This window comes from Leptonotus elevatus, chromosome 4 (assembly GCF_054856555.1).
Source record: "Leptonotus elevatus isolate MCC_2025b chromosome 4, RoL_Lele_1.0, whole genome shotgun sequence".
Taxonomy (NCBI): Eukaryota; Metazoa; Chordata; class Actinopteri; order Syngnathiformes; family Syngnathidae; genus Leptonotus; species Leptonotus elevatus.
The window spans coordinates 19,425,652-19,451,897 of NC_141242.1; the positions used below are offsets into that span (position 1 = coordinate 19,425,652).

A 26,246-nucleotide genomic window follows, 5' to 3' on the forward strand; every position below is an offset into this window, starting at 1 on the left:
AGATATGAAAAATATTGGAGCTGTATCATCAAGCCAACTTTTTAGATTACTTTTATGTTTGTATCGATTTCTATGTTTATGTTAATGTTAACACTGAAACGCAAACGAGACCATGGGCAAATCTCATTTCTGATATGATACCTGTGAGTCTGTGACTGTCCTAGCTCCTCATGTTGTAATCAAGAGCAATGAGATCTAGCCAGGAAGTGTTGAATCATGAGTTTCACTTTAGTTTTTGTGAAAACAACACAAGCTTGGGAATCCGGAAGCCCGTGGCAGTAGTTCATAAACTTGCGCCGAGATGACTGCAAATGTGTCTAATTTCATCATCCAGATTCTGTGTGACGACCAAGGTAGTTCGGACTTCAGGGTCCTGACTGGGAAACTGAGCCAAAAGTTTACTGTTGCGGCGTCAGTCCTTCACTGTGTTCTTACCGATGAAGCTAGAATAGCAGTGGATAGCGGCGTCCTGGCCGTGGGTGCGGGTCAAATATTCAGCCTGGATAGTGTGATTGTGGCCAAAACTTCGCTACGGATCTGCCAGAAGAAACCTGGCGAGTGTACACAGTGTGAAAGTTTGCACTTGTGTAAGTTTAATGTGTTGGGGACCTGCGTGTTTGGGTGAGTAGAATGCTTAGCTTGTACTAAAGTTCCCCCCCCCCCCTTTGTTGTTGTTGTCGTCGTCGTCGTCGTCGTAGCCCTGCTGTATGTGTGCCAGCCTGTGATGATCGTGATCTATCATTTTAAAACAGACTCATCAGCAAAGTAATTGAGATGAGGTTAAAATATGTATGGAAAAGCAGCAGTTAATTTTAACGGGAAAAAACAAACAAATAAAAAAATCCGTTGTGATTTTAAACTGTATTACTGTACTTACAATTACTTCAAGTATGATGATGTAACACATTTATTAAGCTACATCAGGCATGGTTTCTTCTTTTAGCTTTTTAAAAATAAATGCTATCCTGGCTCAAAATGAGGCAGAGGTGGTATCATCCTGATTATGATGGGTGACTACGAGGGGTGTGAATCTTTGAATGTCTCACGATTCGATTCGATTCGATTCCGATTTCCGGCGACTGATGGCCGCTTTCCGACACTCGCACCGCCACCCATGCGCCCCCAAACGCGTGCTCCCGCCGCAGGGCGTCTCAACTCTCTGCAGGGATGTGATTTTTCCGCTAATTCGCGGAATTCCGCTTTTTTTATCTCCAAAAATAAAATGTTACAATTTAAGTGGTAAAAAATCCGATTTCGTCTCTCAACAGCGTTCCATTTTAGTGTTTCCGTAATTGAAATGAAACTGATCTTGCGATTGGCTGAAGTCTCCGTGTTGACCAATAAACGCGCTTCTTATAAAGGCATAGGCGTATGCCAGTGTTTGTTGACCAATAAACGCGCTTGTTATAAAGGCATAGGAGTATGCCATTGTTCATTTCTCAGACGTTTTTGCCGGGTGTTTAAAGAAAGATGTCCGTGATCGAACGCAAAGATGCTCCGCGAGTTAAGGAAATTGACAAGATCGTAAAAAACAAGTTTCGATGGGACTGGTGAGAGAAGGATATATCTACAAATGTTGGAAAGAAGACTGTGACGAATTTGTTCAGTGACTTTATTCGGAAGATCGATCGTGCCGGGAAAGCGCTTTGCATTTGGTGCCATGATACCATTGACTATGGTGGGAGAGGTTTCAAAGCTCTTGAAAGTCACGCAAAGAGCAAAAAACACGTGAAAGAACTCCAGTCAAGAACAACAAATTATTCCATCGCTGGAAGTTTCGGTGCCCAAACGAAAACTCCAAAACTTTACGGCCTCCATCCCTTATTGACATCACAATCGGAAGCGGTAATAGAGAGACGTGATCCACCCCAACAACCTGCACCAGTTGCTGATAGAGTCGTGAATTTTGAGGTCGGTGGTAAACTTTTCAAATTAATCGAAATCAAATTTTCGAAAATATTATAACGTAATAAAAATGGCCATAAATATTTAACATGGTTAATCATTGACACAAACTCAAATAAATGCTGCATGTTTGCACTTTTCAGGTTTCAATATGTTGACTATCTTGATGTATGCAGTTACAGAGATGATCTTAGTCAATCCGAATGCATGATTGTGTTTTTACCAGAGCTTGCTGCATGAGGTATTTTATGTTTTTGTTATGCATTATGTATTAAATTAAGAATGATTGATTAAATGATTTATTGCATGGTAAATATATATGATGATATTCTCAGTGATAGTTTTTAAAAGCAAAGGCAGTCCAATGTTTTTAAATGTGACTGATTTTGAGTTGACTAAAACTGCAATTTTATATGGGATAGTTCAATATACATTGAAAATTTATGCTGTTGTTTTGTCTATTTCTTTGTCATCTGAGTGCATTGAAAGTACTTAAAAACACGGAAAACCCATGAGCTCTGGACCGAGCTGAGTGCCCGCGGCCCCCAGACCCCCGGCTAAATTTTCAGATAATTTCACTTTGGTCAAATCACATCTCTGTCTCTGAAATGCTTCGGACAACTGAGACAGACACACTACGCACTCACACCCGTCGACGGGAACGCGCAACCGAGTGGCACAAAGCCGGAAACGCAAGAATTGGGACTAGGCCCACACGTCGCAAACAGGAAACTAAAACAAAGCTGATGTGTGGAAACCAGGAAGTCGTAAGTCCCGCCTCCTCCGCGGCATATACCCAATCTTTTGGAATGTTTGAAACATCTCACAGCGACATCTGGTGACCAATTAACAATTCCAAACATCCAGGCATTTCTGATATTTCCGCAATGCAATGCAAATGCTTTTTTTACTCTGTGAAAACAAGTGGCGTGCCGTATTGTATTGTTTTTGCCTAGCATACAAATCAGGCAGATTGTTGTAATAGTCAAACAACATTTCATCACATTTTGAAATCCAAATAATCCTCACAAATCAGATTACATTGATCCAAACTCCAGTGATTTTCAATGAGCGGAGAACGTCATTTCACCGAGTAAGACTATTTTGACTTATGATGTAAGATCAGAATTGTCAATAGTAAAACATCACATTCAAACAGTACAGCAGTGTCGCCAACAGCCAATCAGGCGAAGATACGAGAAATTACTATTTTACATTTAGGCTGGATATATTTTACATTTAAGCAACATTTCCATATATTGTAATGGTAGGATTTTATTTATTATTCAATTTTAGGAAAAGGATAACAGGATGATCACTGTTCAATTGCTGAAACAATAATTGTGACTATTTTCGAAACATTGGGGCGTAATAGAAGGCGTGACATCATCATTCTGATACAAACCTCGTAACAGCGTTTCAAATCACAAGTTCCGCCTGAGTTTCGGTATGTACTAAAACAGTTTTAATTTTGCCATCACTACTTGTTGCTTGCTATTAAAACAATCAGTTTTGTGTGAAGACTAAAACAAATATGAATTGCTTTTGCCTCTTCATCTCATGTACCACATCTCCACATTACAAGACAAAATTTAATATTGCTTACTCACTTCCCTGCCTTCACGGCCGCCGCCACACATGTTCATACATTACTTTTGATGGGAAAGTCGCCCCTCCCAACATGGCTGCCTCATTAGCACGCAATTTAGCCTGCCCTTGTCTCCTGTAAGTCTGTTTATCTATGAAGAGAGTGCAAGCCGAGCCAGAAACACATGTCCACTGTCCATTCTCAGTCTATTGATGTTGCCACAGCACCGTTTACTGGCACTGTGGCAAATTCTGGCATATTCTAACAGACTTTGAAAGGTACTGTACAAAAGGTGTTTTGAGTGGACTCGACTCTTATTTTCAGTTTGTTGACTCTTAGAGTCAGTTGTTTTTGTGTATGCGAAATACATTTTTCACTGTACTGTAATTTATTGAAATGTGCATTCTGACTTTAGATATACTGATGAGGAACATTTGTAGCTTTTTATACATTTATTATTCCAACTCACCATTAGATTTTTTATGACATATACAACATTACATAGTTTCACAACCCAGTAAGACGACAATCAATGGCTGTAACATAGTGGTAATAGGCCTAGAGATTTTGAGACTGATACAAACCATACCTTGTCAAATAGTGACCTACATCAGTCCTCAAATCCTGTTGAAGTATTCATTGTATTTGGAAAGTGGCTATGTACACAGAAATTATGTTAAAGCATTTATTGATAATGCCTTTTAGCAGTTACACACTTTATATTCAGATGGTAGCATATAGTTGGATGATGGCCTCAGTCGGAGTCACTGCTGCTACTGCTCGAATACTGTGAACACAGATTAATAAGCTTGTCAACGCATTGTTAATGGGGGGGGAAACAAAACAACAGAAATGTATCACTCATTGCGGGCCTGCTGCAGCTCAAAATGAACAAATTACAGTGTAACCTCATGAGTGGAACATAATACTTTCATGGACACCAGCTAACTTCTAAATTGATTGAGCACATTTTTTATTTTTTATTTTACACACACACACAAAACAAGTAACTGTACACTGAGGTAATATTTGTAACTGCCACACACATGTAAAAACATTTTAACCAGTGTATAATGGTATTTAAAAACTAAAATAAAGCAACATTTCTCCTTTAAAGCTCAAACATTTTCCTCATATGAAATAATGAAAAGGTGAATTCATCTGCACTATTTAATGAGCTGTACAAATCATAAAACTAAAAAGAAGAAGGGGGGGAAAAAGGAACCACTGAATAAACGGTTTTTGAAAATAGATGGATGGATGTTTTAAAAATGTAGTAATGAAACTAAAGCAAACTAAAAATATTCTTAATTTGAAGAAGAAAGACACACAACTTTCCCAAGGGAAAAAATGTTAGTCAATTAATCAATACCATGGTCAAACTGTCGGCGTAATTTTTTTTTTGACTCAACCAAGCCCCGCAGCAAATAGCAAAAATCTGTGAAAAATTAACTCTACCGTATTTTAATGTTGATCATGATAGTTATTAGTTACTTAGCGAGTGGTGCTTGGTGTAAAAAAAAGTTTGATAACTGGACATGTGATGCGAGAGTTGTCAGTCTCACCTTGCCACCATAGTAACCGTGCTTATACAACTTCTGTACCTTCTTCAGCTTCTTCCCCTTCTTCAACTTCTTGTGGACTTTATGTCCTACCAATCCCATGGCCATGCCAGTCAGCGCCCCTCCAATCCCCCCACTCAAGGGATACCCCCCATGGTAGAGATGGCCCTTGTTGTAGTAGTGGCCCTTATAATGGTGTTGTTGGTAGCCTTTTGGAGAGCACGGGTATGCACCAGGGTGAAAGCCTCCAACGGGGGCTGCCGGATACGGATACCCGCCATGTGCCACGGGGTAGGCGTGAGGTCCCGGACCACCCACGTAAGGTGTCGCAACTCGGGGAGCATTGGGTATCATAGCTGGATTGACACCTGTTGGATAATGGACGGGCGGGTACTGTTGATACGGGGGCGGGGGATCGACTCCTGCGGTTGGAAATGCGGGGTTTGCAGGATATGCGGGGTATGTCTGGTTGTAGCCAGGAGGAAAGGCTGGGTTGGATGGACCTGATGTAAATATAGATATATACAAAATACTCAAACACCAATTTCGTACCCCCCAAAAATCAAATCATGTATGTACAGTCTACCTTGATTTGGCCACATGGTAACAAGTACTTAGTGAAAGTTCTGCAAAGACATGGAAAAAAAATGGATGAAATAACATTTCATTGGATTATCAGAACATATATATATATATATATATATATATATATATATATATATATATATATATATATATATATATATATATATATCAACAGAAAGGAAAAAGTCAGCCATTTAAAAAAATTGTACAGTACTATTATCATTAATAAATAAATAAATTAAAACCATCAATATGAATAATAGGAAAAAAATCACAAAGTGAAAAAGTTTTTTAACAAATGTACAAAAATAAATATAATAAATATAAATAAAGTAAAAAAAAAAAAGGCAAAATAGAACAAAAAAAATCTAAATTCAATAATGAACCTAAAAACTAATGTTAAGTTAATTAAAGAATGACAAAATACAAAAATATTTCGATCAGTAAACTCAACCTGTTAATTTAAACATGACAGAATTAGGAATAATAATATGTCCTATTTAAACAGTCAGTTCTTCAAGTTAAGCATCAACACTAACTCCAGCGGTCGTTAATCCCAACACCTTGAATTAAACTTTTTTGAACAAACACATGTTATTAAGTCAGTATAGTACCGTATAAACGTAAGAAGTGATCCCAAAGCTCACCTGTGCTTGTTTAGCTCTTAGTAATTGGTTGTCTTCCGCATTCAAGTAGCAGCAACAGGAGAGAAACAAACATTCCAGGAAGGCGCGCCCAGCCTTTTAACTCACGCGCACCTTGCTACACGTCATGGAACAAGTGAATCCAAATTGTCACAACGTTTCTACGTGCATCACCACAACTATTGTTTACTTTTAAAGGAGGGCTAGAAATATGCCGATGACCTGACATTTTATTAGTTACACCTGTACAATACACGATTGATGATTATGCTGTCTTCGAGGAACAATATTTTCGGTTCTCTAAACGTTTGTCCCTCTTGCCTCCTCCGTGGTTCTCGTCTCCTCGATGGGATCTTTGCTGGGAGATGCCAACATGTAAACAGAGGAGAGAGGACCAAGGAGCTTGAATAAAGAAATATGATATGGGCGGAGTAAAGGGATCGATGGTGGACAGGAAACAGGATAGAGCGGTTGAGCAGCCAGGGGAGGGGCAATAAAACAATGGTCACAGCAACAGCTGGAAATACATATATACAACAGGCAGCTTGGGAATACTACCGATAAAACAGCTTTTTTTTTCTTTTTTCTTTTTTCAGATTAAAGTGTAAATATCCACACGCATTGACTTGGCCACATAATGCAAAGCTGTTGAGGGAATTTGACCTCCAACACCTTTCAGAAAAACAATTGTTCCAATTGTTGCTACAGAATGACCCCTACCTCCTTCCCGAGGTAAGTAGTACGGGTGCAAATGATTACTTAGTCAACTATTTCTTCATTCTAATTCTGTCAAAAGTATTTTCAGAAGAATGGAAAGAGTGCTTCATTCCTGCTTCAATACTTTCTTCTAGATATGCTCACACTACAATATGGGCGAGGGTGAGAGCGGATTGTGCAAGTTCGCCTCTGTGTGCCACAAGCTTCACATCTGCAAGCCTCATTTCACCACAGGGGTCTGTAAACAAGGCTCGTCATGTTCCAAAATCCATGACCTTGATGCAAAGACACACAAGAGTTTTGTAAAATTCAGTCCAGAGATGATTAAGAGTCTTCCAAAAGTCTACAAAAATAAATGCTTCATCGTGGATAATCAGAGGAGTCCAGCCACTGCTGCTGCTGGTAAAAACAATTTCAAAATCATATTTGCTCTTTTCTTTTGGTCTAATATGTGTGTTTGTCACATGCAGGATTTTCAGGGGCGAGAAGTTCCTCTGGGCCAATTGGTACAACTAAGCCAGTCAGTGATTCTGGTACAAAGGAAATCTGCCTCTACTTCCTCAATGAAAACTGCAGCTATAAAGGTAATGAACACTGGACTCTAAGTTCTAGATTTTACATATATTTTTATATATTATATGTTTTTTTCCTTTAATCCTTTAATTTGACTATGTAGCTGTAACACTATGTAACATACAGTACACACTATGCGTGGTTAAAGAAAAACTGACCGGTAGACTAGTGGATAGTATGGCTACATTTCCCATGATTCTTAGATGCAAAACCATGAAGTAGTTCCCGTCACCGCCTGCTACCTAAATTCTTCCTGCTACTGATTAGAAGCGGCTGCAAATGAGAACGCAAATATGAATTTAGAAGTAAATAGGAAGGAATTTAACAGTTAAATTCCTTTTTAATGGAAACCAGGACTGTCCCGGCCAAAATGGGACGTCTGGCCACCCGCTTGGTGACCGCGTGATACCCGGAAGACAGCCATTCAGAGAACAGTCCTCAAATAGCGGGGACAAACTGTATAGTTTAGCGATGATGGAAGTGCGATTAAAATAATGGTGAAGGGCTGACAGTTACAGTTTTTGGTTCTGCTTGAAATAATGACAGACTGACAATTTGATTTGCTGTGCGCCTTTGCTGGTAACTGCAGCATTTGCGCACCTTCTCGTTGTGTCGTATCGGCTACGCTGCCGGGTTTCGCCGGCTGTTTGCCTTGATGTTCCTCAGGTAGTGACTATTGCGTTTGGTTTTCGGATATTACAGGGTGTTGAGACGTAGCCTTTCCCACGTTAGCCGCCCTCTTCCCTTGCGTTTCGTGTGCACCTTCCCTCAGCTCAACGCTATCTTTTTGGTGCTGGGTGACTTTTGGCGTCCGCGTCTTATCTTTTAGCTTATCGCGTGCGTTCACTGCATACGGATCATTTTAGCTATGGAGGGATCCCCCCATTGTGTTAACTGCTGTCCCATCATTAAGGGCGCGGAGGGCCAGGTTGACCGTTTCCGGGGGCACCACAGCTCTTCCCGTGTTGAAGCTTGCCTGTCTGTCGATGTGGGTGTTGGCTGCAGCGTGCCTCAGGCACGAGAGGTTGCCAGTCAGCCTGTTGGGGCGGTGGGGCCCTGCCTCCCTGCTCGGTAGAGGCGATCAAAACGCCGGGGCGATTCAGATGCTACCTCCAAGAGGAGATTTCTCACGGAACGGCAACTTCGCTTGCGGCTGGACCATTTAGATGCTGAGTTGATGCCCTTTGCCCTTTTTTTCCTGATTAAGGCCCGCCGCGAGGTTTGGCTGGCGCAGTCCCCTTTGTCGGAGCCCTCTAGAAGGGTTCTCCGTGGTGTTCCTATGGTACCAGGGGAACTTTTCGGTTCAGCTGTGTTAGGGGAGCTGGAGAGGTTGATTTGGGCTCATGAAACCAGACTGCAGTATTCGAGCCTTACTAGGACCCCTGCCACACCTGGTGCGCCCAGGAGACACTCTCCTGCTCCCCATTTCCGGCCTCCGCAACATTTCCGACATTCACAGAGTTTTGGTCACCACCGGCTCCCACTAAGACCTGCTGTGGACTTGTGCTCCACTGCCCGCGTGCCTTCTGGTAAGTTTCGGTTTGCAGGTCCTGTCCCTCGTCCCTTCAGGGTCCCCGGGGGCCCATATACTATATCTAGACACGTGGACAAAATTGTAGGAAAAAAAACACACACAATGGTCACTTGAGTCACTTGAAACTTACAAAAGTAACAATAACAAAAAAAAAAGATGTTCAATAGGATTTAGATCTGGGCTCATGAAAGGCCACTTTAGTATAGTCCAGTGCTTTTCACCGAGCTATTCTTGGGTGTTTTTTGGATGTGTGACCTGCGACTGAGACCAAGCTTTCTAGACAGCGCATTTCTCTCTAGAATGCCTTGATAGTCTTGTAATGTCATTGTACCTTGCACAGATTCAAGAAACCAGATGAAGCAAAGCAGCCCTAGAACATAACCGAGCCTCCTCAATGTTTCACAGTAGGACAGTGTTATTTTATTGGCATGGTTCATTTTTGCGTCTATGAACATAGTTGACGTTCCTTACCAAAAAGCTAAAAAAATATATCATCTGTCCATCTTGTACAGGGTGGCACGGGTGGCTGGGTGGGGGGGGGGGTGCTGGGAATGACACTGCTCAAATTATTTTCACAGTTTTATAGAGGCACCATCATTTTTGACCAGGCTTGTTTTCATTCATTTTTATTGTTGTTGTTTTTTAAATAATTCTGTTGAATTCAAAAGTAATGGCTGATTTTGAATTCTCAATATATGTTTTTATTTATTGTTACTTTTGTAAGTTTCAAATGATTTCCGTGACCATTGTGGGTATTTCATTACCGTAATAGACGGGCATCATCAATTTAGTCCACGTGTGTATATACTCCTCAGTATATAGATAATATGATTTGAAACGATACTTCATTGGTCTACGAGTGAATGAAGTAGAGTAGAGTGTTGTCTTAGTGGTCAGTCAGTGGACGATCAAAGCAGCCATTTAAAAAAATAATCACACTCTTCTTTCACCGGTATCTAAATATTGTAATTTAAAACAAAAATGTAATTTGTATAGATGAAATAGCATGTAGTCTCAGTGGCCAAAATGTTGGCGAGTATAGCATCAGTGGGCGATCAAGGCAGTCGCTTCCATCAAGTCCACCGTTCATGTCGAACCCTGCGTCTCCTGATTGACAGTTGGCCCTTGGTCTGAGACACATGTATACATTAGTTTGGACATTTTGATATTCACTTGCCAATATTACATGTGTTGGGTTTTGTTAAATGTGTAAATTGTATTTATTTTTTCCTACAGAGAAATGTATCCGTGCCCACTGGCACTTACCTTATAGATGGCAGGTTTTGGACATTGATGGCGTCACCTGGAAAGACTTGCCCGACATGGAGGAGATTGAGAAAGCCTACTGTGACCCAGCAAGGGTCTGCAACGCAGACCAGGCGCCAACTACAGGGTGGCTTACAAGATTGAAAAATTTGGGGTTTGTATAGTACAATCAAACACTTACAGGTGGAATCCAGTTAAGGCCACGGAGTCACACATTGTCACATATGTTAGGTAGAGCCGCCCTCCTGTAGTGAGTATAAGAGTAGCAAGCTAATTCTGCGTTTGGCAGAAAAACTCCATGGCCGTGTCTCTATCTTTCTGGCATCCATGAAATAGTTCAACTGAGAATATACAGTCTTCTGGTCGTTACTGTTGGTGTAATATAGCAAGCATTAAAGATAAAAGGATCGGTAGAAGAGAATCAGAACGTTTCAATTGGTGCCATGACCTCGTGGCCTATGCTCACTTTTCTTTTTTTCTTTGATGCCATCCTCGCAGAAATTTTAACAATTTAACGTGGGCCCACAATTTAGGTACACAGAAATTCTTCTTTTGATAGATACATTTCTGCCTACCTCTTAAGGGGCTAGATATTTGAATTTTCTAAGAGAGAGGAATGAGATTTTATATTTCAAATTTGATAGCGCAATATTGGAACAAAGTTTGTTTATTATGTAAGGAGGCCACAGAGGTGTTTCAAATGGGTAATAGTTTGAATAGGTACTTGTTCTAGTAGGTATTTGTTCAGATGAGTATTATGTCAAACAACCCCGGGTGATGTTGTAGGGTGAGTGAGTGTCACGACGTATTGTTTAAACATCCTTCATTTAAAGCACTGAGGTGTGCGAGTGTTAAAGGTGTGACAGGATGCAAGAAAGGAATTATTGGTGCAAAGTGTGTGTCTTGATGAGAAGAGTGTGTGTGATTATGTTGAAGACTCAACGGCCTTAGTAATATAAGTATAAGTACGAGAAGCAGTGTTACAAATGGATTCAAAAGACAATAGATGTGAGGGAGATTTTATATATATATATATATATATATATATATATATATATATATATATATATATATATGTGTGTGTGTATGGATATATATGTGTGTGTATATTTATAAATATATATATATAAATATATATATATATAAATATATATATATTATATATATATAATTTATATTTATATATATAAATATATATATATATATATATATATATTTATATATATATATATATATATATATTTATATATATATATTTATATATATATTTATATATTTATATATATATATATATATATTTTTATATATATATATATATTTATATTTATAATTTTTTATATATATATATATATATATATATAGTCACTGTCCTGTGACACTTAGGCCTATGTCCATTTTTTATTTATTTATTTTTTAACGTTTTTGGGATGTCTGCATTCAGTTTCATCCCATAAAGGTAAAAATGTATTAAAAATAATAATAATAATAAAAAAAAAATGGACATAAGGGATTTTCACAGCACAGCGACGATACTTTAAAATTATGTGAAGTAAAGTTTACCGTATGTAAAAGCTGATAATGTGGAAGTTAAACGTGTGCTGGGTCGCAATTAGTAATCACAAAATGGCGGACCATGTTAAAATGGTGGCACACAATGCCTCACGGTAAAAAGGAGAAGAACATGGAGGCCCTTAAATGGCCCGCGGTCCCTATGTTAATTGTTTTGGAATTTTCATTAGGTAGGCGAGATAAATAAAACAGTCCGGAAAACAAATTGTCTTTTGGGTTTCTTTATATTTGAAGCTTCAAATATACACAAGTCTGCCAGAGCAATCTACAAGAAGTGATCTGTGAGAGAGTGCGCAGTAAATTATCATGGGAAGATTCTTTATCCAGCCTGGAAGCTCCTATCCCACTGAACTGCAATGCCAACATTGCCGAACGTTGCGAATGTTGAATTTGCAAAATAGGAGGTTGTGATCCCTGTCATTTTGCGACATACCTGCGACGTGTTTGTGAGACAACCCGCGAATTAACCGAAATTTTGAGTCAAATTGACCCACATAGCAGATGCCATTATTCTACATTTTTGTCCAGTCTTGTCACCGCCGTCCGTGACGCGTTTGCGTGCAAGCAATCCCTGTTCATTTTGGCCTTATTTCCTGGTCTAATTGTGCTATAAAATGGGTATGGGGTTGTCAAGGTGCCATCATTTAGATATCACTCCATCTCAGTTTTCTTCCATGAAGAAAGAAAGGGGAAAAAAGACATTGGTAAGTGACTGGAGCGACACAGCCAAATCCTTCACGTGCGCAAGCAGTCCTTCAAACAGAGCGCGCTCTGCCTCAACATAAGCGCTCTCTCACCCTAGTATATGGGTGTCAGAGTGAATTTATGAATGGGAACTCGAAAAGAACTTTGCTGACACATTTATGACAAATTACGATGAATTACAACTGGTTTACGAGCAAATGTGCATGTTGGCGAAATAATGGATTATAATGGTGACAACTACGAGTAACTCGTACATAAATATATTAACATATTCTGACCATTTCCAAATCCTGTCCAAAGGGTTTTGGGAGGAGAAAGGGAGGGTCAGATAGACAGGAAAGCAAGCAGTCTGTGACTCCGTTATTGCTTCATGTACAAGAAATGAAAAGCCCACTATTAATGAAAATACGGATGTCCACAATAACGTATGTTATGTTAATACGTGCTAAATAATTATTTTCCATAACATTTTTATCTGGTCCCCTGCATTTGTGTTTCCTGGTGTCACCGTTTGTCTCTCTCCGTTTGCTTCAACTTTGGCTGTTTTATTTATTTATTTATTCTTCATCACTTGTAGGATGAAATGCAATGTTTAAGTAAGCTTGCATAAACAATGTATTTTCTTTCAGTTTATCCCAGGCCACTGCAATGCAATCAGTTGACTTCCAGATGATGACTTTCAACGGAGCGTCTGTGCATCGCCTGTCCACAGCCTCCTCTGGAGCAAAGGCACCTAAATCTAATCTGACAACAAAGTGGCTCTGGTACTGGCTGGATGACATTGGCCAGTGGCAGAAGTTTGGTCAGGTTAGTTGTAATTGTTTGTATTATGACTGTAGGTTATTAATGTATACAACTCGTATTCTGGACTATTGAGGCTGGAGGCTTTGTGTTTGCTTGAGTCAGGTTGAGAGTATTTTGTGAAGCAGATTGACCATAGATAAACCAAACGCAGTCTGTTTTCAGTGATTGACCTTAACTGTCAAAAAAATATATATATATTTTTTAATGTTTGCACAAATACAGTACAGTCGCAGTTCAATTAATGCAGTGAATCCATCTCAGAGGTTCTGTTCACATGCATTTTCCTCCAAAAAATTACCAACTTTTGAAATATGAATTTCAGAGCAACTGCATGTATTGAAACTAAATGTGTTTTATGTTGAGGGGAAAAAACTTGTTACTCGTCGAATTTCCAACATAGTGTAACATTACATATCACAAACCTCTTGCCATGTCCAAATCTGCATTCCAGTTCCATTTCCATTTCGGTGGTAATCACTCTGGCGTCACAAAAAAGAACAAAAACTAAAGATGAGTGAATTTTAGTCGCTTACTGAAACAAATTCTCAGTTCTGTTTGATTTTTGAGGCACGTGAGTCGCAATACCGAGTTTGACTGTATGTTACAACTGCTTTGTTTCACGTTGTCCCTTTTGTGTCTCTTCAGAGCCAGATTAACACGCCAGCCTCTCTCACTTCCGAAGCACTGGAGAATATTTATTCGGTAGACCAAAAGACACAAATTACTTTTACTGCTGGCAAACAGCAGTATGTAATCGACTTCCCAAAAAAAGAGGGAAGTCAGCAGATGTATCAAGTAAATACAAAATATTCAACCAGGCGGGAGGTCCGAAGGAGGCCTCTCTTTGTGTCCTCCAGTGATGTGGAGATCATGCGGAAGAGACCATTGTACGTACGTCACACATTCATTTGATGTTGTTCTTCTGTTGACACAGTGTTGTTTTCAACTGAAAACTAGTAAACCCGAACGTCATTTTGTCACATGCTTATTTCAACAATGTCATGGAGTCTAAAATGTAAATATTTAAAACGTTTATGAAAATGATCAATCATCGTTTTGTTTTTGAGTCATTTCCTAAAATAGTAGTCTGTGACAGTGGCGCTCATGTGCGTCACTATGGGCAACAATGGCATGCACAAGTATTATATAACAAAAAAACAGTTTGGCTTTAGTCCCTCGTGCTAGCTAGCTAGCTAGCTCCCAAGCAGGTAAACAGTCACCCGGGGTGCTTGCTAAGGAGCTAGCTAAAGGGGTTAAAGCCAACTGTCACAAGGATTTTACTTTGTGGACCTGGATTTGCCACCTCTAGACTTCATTTTGGCAGACAGGTTCTATTGAAGTGGTTAAGTGATTGAACAGGTCTAGAACAGGCTTGGGTGTTTGTGTGGTCAGTGGAAATGTACTCAGCTTGGCAAAAAAAAATCACAGTCTTAAAACGGCTTGGCATGTATATTTGGGATATCTATGATGTTTACATGTCTTTGTTTATCTTAGACATAAACTAACACATCAAAGCACTGTAAACGCACACTGCTACTGCAATCACAACATCCATCCATTTTCATCCGTCCATTAATTATTACAAATCCAGTGAGTATCAAAATTATGTTTTGCATTAAGACAAGAACATTTTTTAATCTCAATTATACCGTACTTGCAAATTTAACAGTGATAGTGTATTAACGTTTAAAAAATGCAAAGAAAAAGCGTTCGTTACCCATAATACTAATACAAATTTGTAAACAAGGTTTTTAGCTGCATTTATGAATTCCTTTCTACTATGGTATTCTGGTTAATATTGCGTTAAGTAGCAAAATCCAGCAATTTTTATCTGTCTCAGGGGGCAGCAATTTTTCTACTTGCTGTCGACTGAAGATGACATCAATGTTGCTCAGGCAACGACCAATTAGAGCTCACCAGTTTTCTTGTGACGCATTTTTGACACTTCCCTTCAAAATAAGTGGAGTGTGAATTATTTTGTTCCCAGTTTGTAGTATTTGATTACGCATTGGACTAATTGGGAGCGAAATGGAGAAGAGCCGAGAGAGACATGCACGCGCACTCAAGCAACGTTACATTGAGTCATTGGAGTGACACTGTATTGCCAATATTTAAAACGGATGACATCAAATGCAGGTCAAATACAGTACTTCAAGAATATGGCATGCAATGTGAAAGCACATACAATATAAACATAAATATATACAGTATGTACATAAATTAACATGTATGCATCCTAATATTTTGAATTAATAATAAATATATTTAAATTTTTGAAGTTCTTTTGTCAGTTTTAAACTTGCTGCTTTTGCTGATGTTTTTGAGTTTTTTCCACTTTAATCTCATCACATTTTTTTTTCAATACTGTATCTTCTTAAATGTATTGTCACGCAGCTCAAAGTCTTTGACAGAAGAATGTCCTCCCCATTGGGACAAGAATGCTCTACCTGATATTGGATACAAGGTATTCTCAATATATTTTTTTTTACTGCACTGGACATTTAGTGATTCTTTTGTGAATGTATTTAGTAAGCTCTGCATTGTCACTCTCGTCAGCTCGTGCCTCTTCCCAAGTCTAATGAGTACAACAGGATTGAACGTTTGTTCAAGACAACAATGCCAAAGAGTACGATCTGCAGTATCAAGAGGATCCAGAATCTGTCTCTGTGGACACGCTTTCAATTGTACAAACTAAATCTCACACCGGGTTTGAAAATCAAAATGATAGCTTTGGATGCCTAACGACACAAATTATTTATATATTTTTGTGTGCGCATTCAGGCAGAGAGAACAGATGAAGAAGAGGAATGGAGGGAAACCTGTCATTGAGCAGTACTTGTTCCACGGGACAAGCCACAACTTGAGCGCAGCCATCTGTGAGCAGAACTTTGACTGGAGGATGAGCGGCGTCCACGGCACCGCCTACGGCAAAGGTGATGATACCCCGTTTCCTGTCTGAAAATTATTTGTTATCTTGCAATGTAAGAGCTAAAATCCATTGCGAAAACAGCGTGCATTTTTAAATGCTGACTTGAATAAATTGTCTTTCCAGGAAGCTACTTTGCCAAACAGGCTTCTTACTCAAATCGCTATGCCAAAGGTGGAACCAAAAGTATGTTTGTGGCCCTGGTCCTGGTTGGCGACTACACCCAGGGGTATAGCCATTATGCCCGTCCACCAGCCAAAGGACAAAGCACAACCCTTTATGATAGCTGTGTTGATGACGAGCAGAACCCCAATATTTTTGTCATCTTTGAAAGTCATCAAATTTATCCGGAGTACATTATTGATTACCGTGAGCAATAGCAGGTGACTGAGGGGGGCTTCAAAGGGCTGTCGTTTAATGGTTGTAGTGTTTGCAATGAGAATTTATTATTCACTTATCCTGGGGATCAACACAATTTAAATGTCAAAGTAACAAAGGCAGAAAACATAAAATGAAGTCAAAAATAGTCACTTACTGCACCTTAAAAATTTGGGGAAAATTGTGAATGTGACTGAACATTTCTTTAGGATAACACAGATCTTGCATTCTAAAACATTTGAACTGCAGATCCAGTGGCATTAAATTTACAAAAAGCAAAACAATGCTCAGTATTGGAACATGAATGTGTAATACAATTGTGAATCATGTCATGACTTTTCTCCAATCATCACACAAATGCAAAAATAAGTTGACAGGCACTGTGAAACACGCATGAGAGTTTGCTTCTGACCTTTTATTACATACATCACTTGTCAGGGCTGATTAATTTTTTCCTTTTATAGTATGTGCACCAAAAGCAAAATAAGGTACTGTACATTGTTTTGTTTTTTTAAAGTTTGACCCCCCCCCCCCCAAAGTACAAAGTAAATAGGTTCAATACTGTTTATTCTACATGTTGAGCAAAGCAGAACTAGGGTTTCTACATTGCTGAATTTGAATTGCTCTTTGACTTTTTTTTCTTGTTATATTTGAGGTTTTTCAACAATACTTTATCAAAAAATCACAACATTTATTTTAACTTGTCACTGCACATGATTGTTTAATAAATGACTACATCAAAAAAATTGTGAGTTTTACTTTTTTATTTCATTTAAAAGTAATCATCCAGAATACAGCAAGTTAACCAGGTGTTGGTTATGAATGCTTAGCACATTTCATCATTCTAAAACATGCCATGTTAATGTACAGTGTGTCTAGAAGTATTCACTTTTTCTATCTTTTTTCAAAATGGGTTAAAGTCATTTCTACACGCAACACCCCTTAAGTACTATCTTTGCCATAATCCTAAAATTGATCATCCTCTTTACTAGGTGCCACTGTTCCCACAGTTGACACTAGTGCACGTCAGAACACAAACCAGGCATGAAGTCTTCAGCAGCAGCAACAGCAGCAATTGGGAGGCTCGTCAGGATTGAGGAAAGGTTCATATACAGTATAAAGAGATTAGAAACATCCTGGAACACCAAGTATCTCATCACATTTGTTAATTCGTGTCTCTTCTTGTGATCTTGACAAAAATGCCATTTTTGGGTCCCAGGGTGCTTGATGACTTTAACTCAAGCGGAACCTGGAGGAAGAAAAGATTTAAAAGATGCTTCAGAAAGGGAAATAAGTAATGCGACCCACCTTTGTGTCTGAGCAGGTTATGATGTTGAACTTGCGGAAGAGATGGACCAGGGCCATCTTGATCTCCAGTTGGGCGAGCCTCATACCCACACAGTTGCGGGGCCCAGCCCCAAAAGGCAGATATACAAAAGCGTGCCTACCGGCTTTAGCCTCAGGGGTGAATCTAGAGAAGCGATGCATGCTTTTAATTTTGCACACTTGAATTGACCAAAACCAAAATTATCCATTGAGCAATCACATTATGCATCTACAGTAGTAGACTCACAATGGGTGTCAAAGTCAAATGTAAATCACCATAAAGGATTCTGTTTGCATACAACTGAACTCATCATTTAAAACTTATATAATGTGTCTTTCATAATTAATGATACTACTTTTCCAGTCTACATTTCTCTGTGTGCTCCAAACTAAGCATAGAAACTTGTAGCGAGGAGTCGTACACACCTGTATAAGTTACCCTAGGTTAGTCATTCTCTCATACACATACAAAAAACAAAAAGTCCTCCAGTAATTTTAACCGTCACAAATATCAAATACGGGCTATATTTTTGTTTCTTTATTATTTTTTAAATAATGTTTGTACTTTAATAGTTATTTTCAACTGCATGAACGGTATACGGTATTATACGTATTTCCAATTTCAAATGGCACATGAACTGAAACATACTATTATTGTATGTCACAATTCTATCTAATAAAAAAAAAAGTTATGGAATATTATTGTTTGTAATCTGCTTTTGAAGATCTTGTAAAAAGCCATTAGTGTATTTAATATAATTCTGCATACTATTTTCAATAGGGTTGCAGCTGAACTGTACCCTTGGGTAGCACCACATAATGGAATAATTTCCTGAAAATTTAATAAAATTTGCACCTAACTCGATCAAAAATGTTATAAAAGTCAATGTAATAATTTCACGAAAAATTACTGATATCATAATACCATTTTTACCAATAATGTAATATTTCATTACATTATTAGGGATGTATTACATTTTCAGGTGGATGTTTTTTTTTCTTAAAACTGATCATGTAAAACTTGACACATACTGTAATATATACACTCGGCCCCAACTGCTCAAGTGTTACTGTTATGTACCTGCTCTTTTCCTGTTTAATAATTTTAAGCAATAAGCAATCAAAGACGTGCCCGTTTGCCCTGGTACTAAAACAAATGTAATAATAAATAATATAATATAAATAATAAAACTTAGTATTATGTCACTTTTAAATAACTAGTCATATTTATTGTATTTTGCAAGCTCTGTTGATGTATACCTCTCAGGGATGAACTTCTCTGGCTCGGGCCAGTGCTCCGGGTCATAGTGAAGGAAACCGGCTGGTATTTCCAACAGGGCCCCTTTTGGGAGGCTCACTCCATTCACCACGCAGTCCTGCTCGATTTCTCGCGAAAACCTTGAGCACCGTCAGAAAAAAAATATACCAAAAAAATGAATCGTCTCTCTTTTGTCTGGGTCTTTTATTGAAGACTATAATGAATGATCGTTCCCATTACCTGAAACCAGGAGGGTAGAGCCGTAATGCTTCACATACGACCATATCTAAATATTTCAGCTCCTGGACGTTCGTGTAGTCAGGCGACTCCTACAGTGACAAGGAACACGCGCTGGATCGCCAAACTTTCAGCTTGAGGATCAACAACAAACAAGGCAACAAGCTCACATGTTTTCCGAAGAAGTCATCCACCTCCTCCTGGACTCGGCACTGACACTCCGGGTGGACCGCCAGCAGGTAGCACGTGAAGGCCAACGTGTTGCTGCTGGTTTCGTGGCCAGCCAACAGGAAGACAAAAGCTTGGCCGACAATTTCATCTTCCGTTATCACCTTTTTGGTCAGACGTCTTGCGGACGATTCCGGAAGTCGAAGGCCAGCTTGCGGACTCTTGTGTTCAGACTCAACGTCGTGGGTCGCCGCATCGGAGTGTTCCGGAGACACACACACCTTGCTGCTGCGTGCATCCAACATCAGCTGAAGGAAATCCCGCCGCCTCTATGTATTGATTCGTCAAACAAAAAAAAAACAATCAAAAATGTTATCTGCACAAAAATATTAAGAGTTGTGTAATGGTCACAGTGCATTTAAGAAAATCTGCTCAGACCTGCTCAGCAGGCTGCTGCTCCCTCTGTCTTATGATCCCCTGAATGCTGTTGATGAAGAACCCGTTCATTTGGCGGCGACGTTTGTTGGGGATGATCCCCACCAGTGGAGCCATGATGTGAGGAAAAGCAACTGCATCAATTCACAAATTACCCCCCAAAAATGAATGTTAATCCACACATACTGGTGGGATTATATCTTGTCACAATCTCAGGGAACCCCCACATATTGGCGGTCCATCATTTGCAGATTTTCTTTGTTACATCATCACAAAAATATTTATTTGCTGTTTCTTGGGTTCAGGCCAAAGTAATAAAATGATTTATGCACCATCTCATGGAATCTTAGTGTTAAAATAATCAATTCTTTGATAGTGCGTTTGAGATATACTCTTTTTTTTGGCAGTATTTGAATGCACCTTCTGCACCCTCAAAAGTGAAAATTTCTGCTTCTCTTCAGCTAATGGCCAGTGTAGTCTACTTTGCTCTTGCAGTTTTCCTGTATATTAAATGTTTATTATTGTGTTTATTAAATACCAAAAGGTCTTGTGTGAAGAGATAGTGTGCACATTTACTCATGTCAGATGTCACACGTGTGATATCATATCAGTTTGTGCTATGCTAGTACGCTAGCTAATGCTATTTAGGAGCCCCATGGGATGGTGGCTTGTTTGTGTTGAATAATTTAACTCTTGAATAAAGACGTTAACGCAACACGTTCATGATTATGCACCGTACACATTATGGCCCTTATAGCTCGGCCGCCATCTTATGGCATATATACAGTACATACTTACAAACCCCTTTTAAGAGGGTGTCAATAACTCGCAAATTTTCACTATTCACAGTAGTAGGTCCCACGCTTCATTGAATAATTCCAATATCTATACTTACAGATAGTTACACCCATTTTTTCAGTACACACATGCACACACGCCCTCTTAATTTTATGATCACACGATAAAACAGGCTGTCCTTACGGAAAAAAAGCATGATGGGTCTGAAGAAAGAAAAGGAGAAGAACATCTGAGCATGGCGGACAAATGGATCGTCTGGGTTGTTTTGAGAGTCCACCTGAGTTGCAAACGCCACGCTGGCTATTACGTCCATAGTGAAGCAGCCAAAACACCTTGTATTGAAGAGTAGAGAGAAATTAAATTCTACTGGCTCAATTGCCCGTCTACTATTGTGTATGAAATTTGCGTTCACCTGTGAATGTCAAAGGCTTCCCCTGACTCAGCATAGACATCCAAATTGTCCATCAGAGCAGTTGTGGTTGTTTGGATGAGTGGAACCATCTACTGAAACAAACACATTCACACTTTTGGCCACTTTACAGCCTGAGATTAACCTAACACACATATTTTCAGAAGGGAGTGGTGAGTACTGATACCAGGTATCGGTATCGGGTTGATGCATTTGGCACTCACCTCTTTCATTCTGGCAGCACTGAAGGACGGAGTCAGTATACTGCGGACTCGTTTCCACTGCTCATTCTTCAACATGAGCAGACAATCACTCATAGGTTTGTTGGCAAAGCGATTAGTCTACAAGGGAACAACATTTAATTAACTTCACAATGGCATTGGAAGTGGGTTTTTATTATTATTATTATTTTTTTTTTTTTTTAAGTACACACTTTCACCAGACAATATTCTGGTCCTCACAATGCAGTAAGTTTTGGATCTCAGTGTGATGCAGCGGTAATCAATTCTAAGAAATACTATATTTTCAAAAAGACATACTTATGTACAGCTTTCTTTTGAATCTCATTGGTGTACCTAATATTGTGAGCGGCGGCGGGTGAAAAACAGCAGCACAAAAAAGGGCAGGAAGTGAGATAAGTTACATGTTGCATGTTGTTCTTCATGCGCTCACCATTCTGTTCGGAAAGCCGCTGAACTCCCTCACCATCACTTGTCTGAGCATGTCGGGGTCTGCCACGACCACCACTGCTCTCCTTCCCAAATAATACCTAAAACACAGAAAGTAGAAAGTGGAGGCTGTTACTAACGCTGAACTCTGCATGTCTGAGACGAAGAAAATGTTTCGTACCTACCCGCAAACTCTACCATATGTCTTTATGAGGTCAGACACGGGATGGAAAAAACCCTGAAATGAGTGTGGCATGTAAACAAATTCAGATTGAATGTACATTTGTTTTACTACAGGTAGTATAAAGCAAAACCAGCACAACCGATTTCCTGGCTGGCACATGGGGCAAACATGAGCTTTTTTAAATTTGGGGTTCAAAAAGTTCCCATGCTCTCAAGGCAATGAAATCAATTCTCATGATGACACTGCCCGTGGTGCTTTCTTTCTATTTGAGTCCCCTGAATGCAGGCCAATTTCAACGAGGGTCTTCAAAGAGGGCGAAAAATGTAAATTCTTGATCCTCTGCCTTTTTAGAGGAAAAAAATGTCACAGACATGTTATTCCGACAACTCATAACTGTTCAAAAAAACAATACTCTCAACTGGCGTGAAGTTGGCTTGTTTATTAACGACTGTAAATTATCCACAGGTGCGAATGTGTTTGTTTATATGTGCCTTGCGACTGACTGGCCTAAATTCCGCTGGGATAGTTGCCAGCTTATCCGTGACCCAATAAGGAAAAGTGGATGGATGGCAGGATGCTTCCTTAAACATTTTCTTGTGAGTTATACAACCAAAAGAGTCTCAGTTTTACAATGCATCCAAATTCTTTAGTAGTTCCACAACATACCTGACGAAACAGGAATAAATTGCCAAAGAAGGGGACTGGTTTTGGATGCTTGATTCCACATCGAGTAAGGACTGAAAAGGGGTAAACGGAATACCTGCGAAACAAAAACAAATGAGATACAAAATAAGATACATATTCTCTCATTAGGTGGCTAATCCATTTTAACACACTGAGAAGGTCTGTTGTGACTTTCTCCAGTTGTAGACCTAATTGTGGAAGCAATCAGAACATTACAACCATGCTCACCAGTATAGCAGAACCAGGAAGAGGAGACCAAGTGTCAGAGATAATCCGCTGGTCTCCATGTGGAATATGTTTAGAAAGTTAACTATGGCCTCCATGATGTAATTATTAAAAAGGGTCAGTTCTCCGCCACAAGCAGCCAGTCAATACTTCTAAAATAAAAACAGAATTTATATTCAACACAACCATTATATCATATCAAACAAAAATAGAAGAGTAAACTATAAATGGTTTTGTACCATATATATTATATGACTTAATAAAACATCTTCGGACATTTAACTAGGTTATACACTTGTACAATTAGATTTAACAAGAAATTAGGCGTTTGAAAGACAGTAATGCTCTGTTCTATCATATTGTAGTTGTATTTATTGTGCACTCTCAAGTATAACCAAAACATAGAATTAGAAACAGCTTATTAGGATACAAAACAGTAACACCACTGCTAACCACAACGACAAAGAATCCCAAACGCATACCTCTCAAGCAATGTCAATCAAAACGAATCTTTTAAAAAGTCATCTCAGCAGCTCTGATCCCATTTGACTGTGCCTGTGCCCTTGGTTTGACAACGTACAAGTAATCATTTCCTGAAATGAGAACGTCTACTTCGACACTGACCTTCATGAACTGCGCTTTTCTGCAGATTAGATTTCTGGTTACGAAACTAAATTGTCTTTCCAGATTCTTGCCCTTAAAACCAATATCTGACCATCAAAACCTGCATATTTATCCAATTCGCAAGTCGCATCGAGTCTTCTTCGTTTATCATAAGATCGCAAGCGAAGGGTGACAAAAGAAAAACACCGCCACCCAGTGTCAAGTAAGCATATTAAGCATTAATTAATAACAATCGCACTCACTTACTGCCAACAAAATAAGTCATCTTAATGTCTGCAAATTACCTGAACATATCCATTCACACAGTACTGCCCACTTGAATAAATGTTCAGCAACTTCAGCTGGTTAGATCCACTCTTAATAAAGACTAGAATACAAGTTATCTTCCTCATGAAAGAAACGGCAGTATGTATTCAGAAATTGTGTACACGCATGAGGCGAACATTGACTGGGTGGCGCGGTTGCAAAAGATTTTCAGACAGTTATGTCATGTCAATGTTTAATAAAATCATGACTAGCATTGAATTTTCAGGTCAGAAAAACCTCAAAGCACACACATCAGCACTATCGCGTGCCATTTGATTGGATGGTTGGAGATACTGCGGAACTAAACAAGTGTATCTGAATATTGGAATATCTAGTAGTAGCAGTACTAGTAGTAGTAGTAGTGTACGTAGTGCAATAGTACAATAGTAGCAGTACACTCTTACAGGTTATCAGCAGTTTTGGTGAGCGAAAAATCACTGTAATGCACATATTCATCTGCTTGATTACTTCTACTATGATTTAAATATAGCTGATTATTAAATACGTCTGTCAACTATCGTCATCTGATTGCTGGTTGGCAAAAAAAAGCAAATCTAATTTTCTAATAAGAAATTCTCCATCCAAGGAAGTGCAAAGCCTGTAATTCCTTATTTGGCCCGTGGAGGTCATCTTCTGACCGTATCGCTGAATGGAGGTTTGATTCATGAGTTTAAATCTACACACAGAAGGCCTTACAGTATTAATTCAGTAGACTACTGCTTTAAGATCACTCCTTTTGAATAGTCTGGCATTTAGGTAAGTTAAACTTAAACTTTCAAGACTAATGCAGGCCTCCACTAAAGTCAACAACAAAACACTAATCACAATAGAAATGCGATTTTCCTGCTTTGTCCTCATGGTAGTTTGAAGCAAGTTTCTTTTCTTGTTTTATAGTCACTGATTTCCTTTATTGAGGCAAGGCACATACAGTAAAATACATTAGGGGGGGAAATGTCATGACACCATTTAAAAAAAATGCACAAAGTAGATGCACAGGTTCATGCCATCTGCCCAATATATATGCCACATATAACATTAATACATGAGAAAAGACAAATTATTTGTAATGAATAAATGGTATTGTGTCATTTCTGTGTCTTCCATGAATGATTTCACTTGTGTAACAAATTATTAATTGTCAGATGTGTGGCACTACATTAATTTAAGGTGGCATAATATGGGCCTTATTTATTTATAAAGTTAAGAGAGTGTTTAATATCAGACTGAATCATTAATCATTTTGCAAACAAGCTTTTCTTTTTTTTTTGCTGGCTTGTTGTCCTGTTTGTACGCTACCAATATGGGATGGGGAGCGGAAGTGGACCAATTCACCGGCATCTGGTGTAGTATCAGAGGCAGATATTGTGAAGCTGTGATTAGAGTGTGTAATTTAATATTGCCACCAGTTTTTTCCGTGTAATGTTTTTACAGCAAATGTTGAGATACATTTTAAATTAAATTCTTAATTAAGATTTACTCAGTTCATGTGATTCATTTTAGAACTGCGAGAGAGAGAGAGAGAGAGAGAGAGAGAGAGAGAGAGAGAGAGAGAGAGAGAGAGAGAGAGAGAGAGAGAGAGAGAAATTTCTATAATTTGACATGTTTAAATGTTAACTTATATTTTAATGCATTTTGCTCACTAATTACAGTATGTACACTAATGTAATATATTAGTGTGCTTTTAATTAATTTAATTATTATTAAATTTTTCCTGCTTAGGCCATCCAGGAAACATAGAACTTTGACTTGTGTGTATTATACAGTTCCCAACTTATATAGTGTCTTACTTAACACTTTACATTTATAATTTTTCATTTCAATTTGTTTACTACGGTAAATGAAGCCTAAATTCAGGGTAAGTTATTTGTGTTTTATTTTGTAATTTGAGTCTCTATTGCAGAGTGACTGTTTTGCTTTTTTCAGAACTAAAAAAAAGGGCTTTCTTTAACATTATCTGTCATTGGTTTATTAGAAGCGGCACGATGGTTGACTGGTTGTCATGTTCGACTCCCATGGCAGAGGATGCGAGATCGAGTCCGGGCTTTGGCCTTATGGGCGGAGTTTGCATGTTCTCCCCATGCTTCGTCGGTTTCCTCCCACATTCCCTCCAAAAACATGCATGGTAGGTTAATTGAAGTGAGTGTGTACACTCACAATCACACCTAGGG

At 38.9% G+C, this 26,246-nt stretch overlaps 3 protein-coding genes across 5 annotated transcripts; 1 reads left to right on the forward strand and 2 right to left on the reverse strand.

Annotated features, from left to right (window-relative positions):
* The first annotated feature begins 213 nt into the window (after positions 1 to 213).
* On the forward strand, positions 214 to 17,496 carry parp12a (poly (ADP-ribose) polymerase family, member 12a). The gene is made up of 11 exons (XM_086073156.1): positions 214 to 621; positions 6,881 to 7,016; positions 7,136 to 7,403; positions 7,472 to 7,585; positions 10,345 to 10,528; positions 13,278 to 13,455; positions 14,098 to 14,339; positions 15,847 to 15,916; positions 16,009 to 16,136; positions 16,234 to 16,385; positions 16,505 to 17,496. The coding sequence occupies exons 1-11, from the start codon at positions 302 to 304 to the stop codon at positions 16,756 to 16,758; spliced, it is 2,046 nt and encodes a 681-aa protein (XP_085929282.1). The 5' UTR covers positions 214 to 301; the 3' UTR covers positions 16,759 to 17,496.
* LOC147175940 (uncharacterized) lies at positions 3,927 to 6,465 on the reverse strand. The gene is made up of 4 exons (XM_086073161.1): positions 6,288 to 6,465; positions 5,642 to 5,681; positions 5,059 to 5,558; positions 3,927 to 4,280 (listed from the first exon to the last, which is right to left on the reverse strand). The coding sequence occupies exons 2-4, from the start codon at positions 5,655 to 5,657 to the stop codon at positions 4,248 to 4,250; spliced, it is 549 nt and encodes a 182-aa protein (XP_085929287.1). The 5' UTR covers positions 5,658 to 5,681; positions 6,288 to 6,465; the 3' UTR covers positions 3,927 to 4,247.
* A 6-nt stretch (positions 17,497 to 17,502) lies between the features above and the next one.
* Positions 17,503 to 23,922, reverse strand: tbxas1 (thromboxane A synthase 1 (platelet)). 3 transcript variants are annotated; one of them, XM_086073157.1, is made up of 14 exons: positions 23,773 to 23,922; positions 23,152 to 23,300; positions 22,906 to 22,999; positions 22,241 to 22,293; positions 22,060 to 22,156; positions 21,612 to 21,728; positions 21,391 to 21,479; positions 21,162 to 21,310; positions 20,184 to 20,314; positions 19,748 to 20,074; positions 19,581 to 19,669; positions 19,343 to 19,480; positions 18,065 to 18,227; positions 17,503 to 18,005 (listed from the first exon to the last, which is right to left on the reverse strand). In XM_086073157.1, the coding sequence occupies exons 2-14, from the start codon at positions 23,244 to 23,246 to the stop codon at positions 17,922 to 17,924; spliced, it is 1,626 nt and encodes a 541-aa protein (XP_085929283.1). In that variant the 5' UTR covers positions 23,247 to 23,300; positions 23,773 to 23,922; the 3' UTR covers positions 17,503 to 17,921. The 3 variants fall into 3 exon arrangements, with proteins under 3 accessions (XP_085929283.1, XP_085929286.1, XP_085929284.1); XM_086073160.1 differs by having other exon boundaries at positions 23,152 to 23,297; positions 23,631 to 23,905; XM_086073158.1 differs by having other exon boundaries at positions 23,631 to 23,905.
* Between the last annotated feature and the right edge of the window lie 2,324 nt (positions 23,923 to 26,246).